Consider the following 6,166-nt stretch of genomic DNA (forward strand, 5'->3'; position numbering starts at 1 on the left):
GTAGTAGTAGTAGTAGTAGTAGTAGTAGTAGTAGTAGTAGTAGTAGTAGTAGTTGAACAGATAAAATGCGCTGAACAAAATGCTAGTTTTTAAATGACAAAGATGCGAACCATGTATGTAGAGGTATGAGAGAAAGACGGGCGGGGGGTCAAAATAAAATGGAAAAACTACAGATGACACATTTTTCGACTAAGATGATAACATGACAGACTGTGAAAGGGAAAAATAGTTTTAAAAAGGAAATGTTTTCGTTTATAACGAGAGATAAAGAGAATGGAAGTGTTTGTTCAGTTGCTGAAAGGTGTGTTGAAGAGCATTGTTATAATAATGAATTGTTTATGAATACTGTGTATGACTGTGTGCATGTTTGACTGTTGCTCATGTCTATGCCAGTACCTCAGCTGAGTGTGTTCTGTGTATGTGTGTGTGTGTGTGTGTGTGTGTGTGTGTGTGTGTGTGTGGACTTGTATGAATATGTGTGTACATGTGGATGTTTGTACATGCCTGTGCAAAATCTGAGTGTCTGTTTGCGTGCATATATGCTTGTGTATAAGTGTGTTTATGAGTATAAATCAGATTAATATGTGTGCATGTGCATACGTAAAAGTATATATATATATATGTGTGCATGTGAGTGTATGTATGTGTGCATGTGTGCATGTGTGTGTGCATGAGTGTATTTGTGTGTATATGTGTGTGTATATGTGTGTGCATATGTGTGTGCATGCGTGCATGTATGTCTGTGTGCATATTATGTGTGTGTCTATATCAATATGTGTTTTTGAGTGTACATGTGCACTTCTGCTCAAACGTATACTCTCCACTGTGAATACATGAATGATTTTTATGTGTCAGTCAATTCTTCCAGTCATAAGATTTTCTCTAACCTGAAAACGCTGTGGTGAGCCGGAGTGAGGCGTCCGCTCACCGACACGTAGGGAAGGGCCATGCCGTGGTACGGGTCACTCGTGTTGAATGACGTCATTGTTGCTGTCATATGCAGAGGCCCCAGGAGCCGTGACTTTATGACGTCAGCGTACGTCTGGTTGGTCAGCTTCTCGATCACGTGACCGGCCAGGCTGTACATGAAGTTGCTGTAGACGTAACCGTCTCTGAAGTGTTTCAGCACTGGGAGGCAGGAGATGGAGCTGTGGTAGGAAGAGGGAAAACGTGTGGTGTTGTGGTAAATCAGGCTTTCGTCAAAGTAGTGAAATCAAAGAAACCGTGGTTCTGTTTCTGGTTGCTGGTTTGGGTTGAGTTGCTTTAGGGTCGTTGTTTTTTTTGGGGGGGGGTTCTCTTTTCTTTTTCTTTTTTTTTTGCCGTTTGGTCAATTGCTATCAATCTTTGGTGTTTGTTGTTTTGTTTTGGGTTGTTTTGGGGTTTTTTGGGGGGGTTGCTTGGGTTTGTTTGTTTGGGGGGGGAGCGGGGGGGGGGGAGGGGCGGGGGTACATTTAATAACAAATTTCCGTTAGAATCTTAACTAAACAAAACGTTAATCAAAGGTATAAAAATATAAATTTGCAGTTTACAAGGATACTCAAGCTTTGAAGGTCATCAAACTTTGACACCCATGTGCTAAGTTTACCTCCGACACCAGGCGACTTCCATCTCTACTGCAAACGCTCCTATCTTGACTTCTATTTAAGATAGACGGATATTTTTTCATCAAAGCTAAGGCATATTATGAACAGATTTTACGATTACGCCAATAATTTCTTGTGCCTCAAAGTTGAGGAGCGCCTGGTTCCACCGTCTAGTGACACAAATGTATTTAGAATCATGTCGTTAGAAAAATCATGTCGTTAGAAAAGCGTGGTGCGACTATTGTTGTTTTTGTTTTGGTAAGGGTTTTATGGCGCTTACAACTGCATAAGATCACAGAGTGCACTGGACACATTATATATTTTCAGTTTGGTAGGAATTGATTTTAAATTTTGCCCGGGTTACGACTGAAGCCTACTCTTGCCGATTTTGTTCCACCAAGAGATTTTTAATGTGCGCAACTAGCACACGGGACCTCCAAGATTTTTTGCCCTTATCCGAGAAAGCTAGGTGCTAGATATTACCTACCCTAAGATCAAGGGTGTGACTGAAAGACAGTAGTAAGAAGGAGCCAAGGAGTTGCAGTTTAAAGGTTACAGTGTCAGAAGCCCAAATGACGGGGCAAAGGGGGATGAGGGGGGGGGCAGAAAGTGGAGACGAAAGCAGACGCACCTGGCAACATCTGCCAGAGTATGGTTCTCTGGATACCCGCCAAAGATGGCTAAGTCAGCCCTGGCCAGACCCATGCGGTGAGACAGGATGTCCTTGACCGTGGCGTGCTGTGACCTTTGGGGGTCAGCGAACAACTTGTCGTCTTTGAGAATGTCCTTGAGTGTGGTGTCCATTGTGTAACTGGGGACAGAGAACGGAACGTGTCGCATGAAATTTTGTTTTACATACTGTTTTTCAAAGCCTATTACTATTTGACAAAATTAGTCATTTGGGAGGCGGGGTGAAGAGCCTAGTAGTAAAAGGAAATTGTGAAAAGAAAAACGAAAGAACGGAAGGCCGTACGCCGAAGAAATTTCAACAAATCTGAATATGGTTATTCAGGAGCTCTATTTCAAACTTGGACGATTTGCACCTCCTCTTTGTGTGTAGCTGGTGTGTTTGTTTGCCTCGCCCTCCCCCCCCCCCTCCCCTACCCTACCCACCCCCACCCCACAGTCTATTGAAAGAAGGATACGGTTGCCGCAAGGACATTATTTTGTCAACTCAGTTGGAAACACTTAAGTAAAATTCGAGCCACTCTAGTTCGAATACTTTCTGCAGCTTGGACTTTCGAAGACAACTACAGCCATGCGCGATGGCAACCGGACTCGTAATCGTAAGATTGCGAGTTCGGGGTTTCGAGCCCCAGCTCAGTCTGACGTTGTGTCCTTGTAAAAGGCACTTTACACGAATTTCCCACTTGGCCCGGTCCTTTCGGAGGTGGACGTTAAACTCGGAGGTCCTGCCTTTTCAATAACATAATAGTGTTGATAGGGGAGTTAAACCTATACTATTTCACAGACAGGCACAAATAACATGAATACGGAAAACTGGAAATCACGAAAAGCTTGTTCAATTTGCCATTCCCTGGCTGATATCTCTTTTGATGCTTCGTTATCAGTTAACTCGAATTATGGATGTGTCGAACACAAGTGTAAATCCAAGATGTGTTTGAGTCATTAATGCTCGACAGTATGTCTTTCAGCACTAATATTGCGTCCTACTCAGTCAAAGGCAAGGTCGAAACAGACAGCCCTAACAAATCATCCAAATTTTGAATCGAAAGTTGAATAAAAAATGTTTACAAACAATGACCTCATCGGTTCCACGGCGCATCCCTTAATAACACCAGAGCTACACTTCTTTCTGTGAGATCTAGATTTGACAATACACCCTTGGGAACGTTACAGCAACGGCAGCAAACATGCGCTAATCACCACAAAGCATTAGACAGAAGAGCGATGGCCCAGCTGTTGCTGGATGAATGAAAATAACAAACAACCTTTTTATAGTCAGTGCCCACTTTGCCACCTTTAAGAGGCTAAATTTTTCGTACCCCCCCCCCCCCCCCAAAAAAAAACAACTCACATGTTTTTTCAAAGCGGGACATTAAATAGGACATGCAACTACCCGGGCGACCCCCCCCCCCCACACACACACACACTAAATTACCCAATAGGACCCTTGAGGGCCTTTCAGCCTGTTGACAAGCACCGAATCAACCCAGCAGACGAGCGATAAATGGACATACATATCAAGTTCAGTACGGGAGACGTTTACGCTGAAAAATATTGCACAATAAGTATAGGTTGGTTGAAGGGAGTAACACATCAGATGATGGGAAAAGAACATAGAAACCCAGCTTGGAACCAAAGCAACTGAAGAAGGCAGAATGGACAGAGACATAGCGTTTTATTGGTGGAAGTCCAGAGAAGCAATGTTGAAAAACTGGAAAAAGCTAAGAAGAAGGTATCTCGCTAGACTGTATGGCCGATGACCCTGCTGCTTATACTGTCTCTAAACTTGGGTTGTTTAAGACATTGCCAAGCGAGTCTTACATCTGGGCATGGTCTAATTGAATATGGAGTTAAGATTTCAGTTAGGTTCCACTTATTTAATAAGCTTTTACCAGTGTCCATGGCGTAGTGGTTAGACGCTTCGCCGTCGCACGCGGATGACTCGAGTTCGATTCCCGTGGGCCGAGAATTGTTGCCTTGTTTGTTTTAGTAGAGGTTTTACGGCGCTCGCAACTGCATAAGGTCATATGAGCACCAGAAGATTAGAGATGTTACAAGAGAGTAAAAACATAAAAAGAAGGAGGGGAGATAAGGACGGTAGATGTTTGATAGGAAAGAAGGAGCAAACCACACCAGAGCACCCGCCAACCACCCACAGTTGTTGTCTTGGATCTCGATCGGGCTTTCTGCTACGACTTTGTATCCCTCTAAGCCTGGATTGGCCGTAACTGACACGGTCGAAGCCATCCTCCTAAATTATTCAAGGTATATCTCTATAGGAGCGTGAAAATATTATTATTTCTACATGTATATTCGAAAAATAAACTTTCGGTGCTGTAGTCGGGGTTGAACCAATATCCTTCCGTCCTGCGCTTCACCCACCCTTGCTCCGAGTCCTTCAGCAGCATCAACAACAATGTTGCCGTGAACCCCTTGGTCAGCGAACCGATGGCAAACTTTGTGTCTTCCCTCACAGGTTCTTGTGACGTCACATTGGCCACGCCCATGGGGAGCGTCCACACCTCTCCACTTTTCACCACAGCCAAACTGAAAACAATAAAGGTTAACACTGAAAACAATTATATCCATTCATCGTTTCTTCCGTTTGGATAAGGATGAATTTAAAACCTAACCACTCACCACAAAGCTAGCCTCAGAGTTGGCATCATGACATGATTGTTCGACCTTCAGCGCATTTTCAATCTGCACACAATGCGATCCTAACAAATGAATATCAGTGTTGTTCTTGTACTACGTTACAAGATGGTACACTCTCCTTTTTTGTTTGTTTTAGTAGAAGTTTTACGGCGCTTGCAACTGCAAAAGGTCATATGAGCGTCAGAAGATTAGAGGTGTTTCAAGAGAGTAACAAACATAAAAAAGAAGAAGGGGAGATAAGTACGATAGATGTTTGATAGGAAAGAAGAAACAAACCACACCAAAGCACCCGCCAACCACCCACTCACACTCTCCGATATCAGATACTAAATAATAAATGGTCCTGTGGCGGAGGGAAGGCACGACTTGTATCGTCGGCAAGCAATGTGTTAAAATACACCTCTCAGCCAGAACAAATTATGTTTATTTTTCCGAAGAGAGAGAAACAAATATGGTTTCATTCTTTTAACTAATTGTATCAACATAATGTAATTGTCTTGCTGTTTTCAACATTTAGAACTTGAATTTCAACAAAATGTTTCTTGAGCACGTGAAATCAATACCTGCGATTAATTTAGGGGGGGGAGGGGTGTTATTGGGTTTTTTAAATCCAAAATGTTGAGCTTAAAATACAACCGACCAGCTAGCTGACGGTAGCCCATTTGATTTAAATTCTGCCGTTGCAAGTGTACGATGTGAACAAGACATCCTACCTAAGGCCAGGTATGGCGCCACATCTCATGATCTGACTGGACATACGCCTGATCTGTTCCCGGCGCAGAACGTTGAGCACTTCTGCTGACGTCACGAGCAGGTTGACCCAGGCGAGCAAGAGACAGATGAAGTCCAGCCTCATGATGTCAGTCAGGATGATTGTGTTGAGAGTATAGCTCTAGGAGTTCTTTTCGTTCGGTTTCACCGTGTCAGGATTCATCTGCGAGCTAAAAGCGGAATGTTATTTGAGAACCTAGTTCATACAACTCGACTGTTTGGAGGCTTCAGAATTCGCCCCCTGTTCAAAAATAGTTCACCAGTCAAAGAAGCTGAATTTTTTGTTGTTGTTTGTTTGTTGGTTTTATGGGGGGGTGGGGTGTTCAGTCTGTCGATTTTAGTCTATGTCTGGAGCCGCGAGGGTGTGCAAATTAGGTGTCAAAGAATGCCTGAGATTACGTCACACACTGTGTGGATGGTATAAATTTTTGCGATCACCGTAACAACAGAGAAAAAAGGAACATACT

The 6,166-nt window shown here is 43.3% G+C and overlaps 1 protein-coding gene across 1 annotated transcript in view; it reads right to left on the minus strand.

The window, feature by feature from the left end:
* Positions 1 to 5,784, minus strand: part of LOC101845631 — an 8,561-nt gene extending 2,777 nt beyond the window's left edge. Inside the window, exons 1-5 of the mRNA XM_013085299.2 lie at positions 5,642 to 5,784; positions 4,653 to 4,817; positions 2,215 to 2,394; positions 888 to 1,148; positions 792 to 823 (exon numbers count right to left, since the gene is read on the minus strand). Of these exons, the coding sequence (XP_012940753.2) occupies positions 792 to 823; positions 888 to 1,148; positions 2,215 to 2,394; positions 4,653 to 4,817; positions 5,642 to 5,784 (781 nt within the window). The remainder of the gene's footprint in view (positions 1 to 791; positions 824 to 887; positions 1,149 to 2,214; positions 2,395 to 4,652; positions 4,818 to 5,641) is intronic.
* Between the last annotated feature and the right edge of the window lie 382 nt (positions 5,785 to 6,166).

This window comes from Aplysia californica, unplaced genomic scaffold (genome assembly GCF_000002075.1).
Source record: "Aplysia californica isolate F4 #8 unplaced genomic scaffold, AplCal3.0 scaffold00364, whole genome shotgun sequence".
NCBI classification, from domain to species: Eukaryota; Metazoa; Mollusca; class Gastropoda; order Aplysiida; family Aplysiidae; genus Aplysia; species Aplysia californica.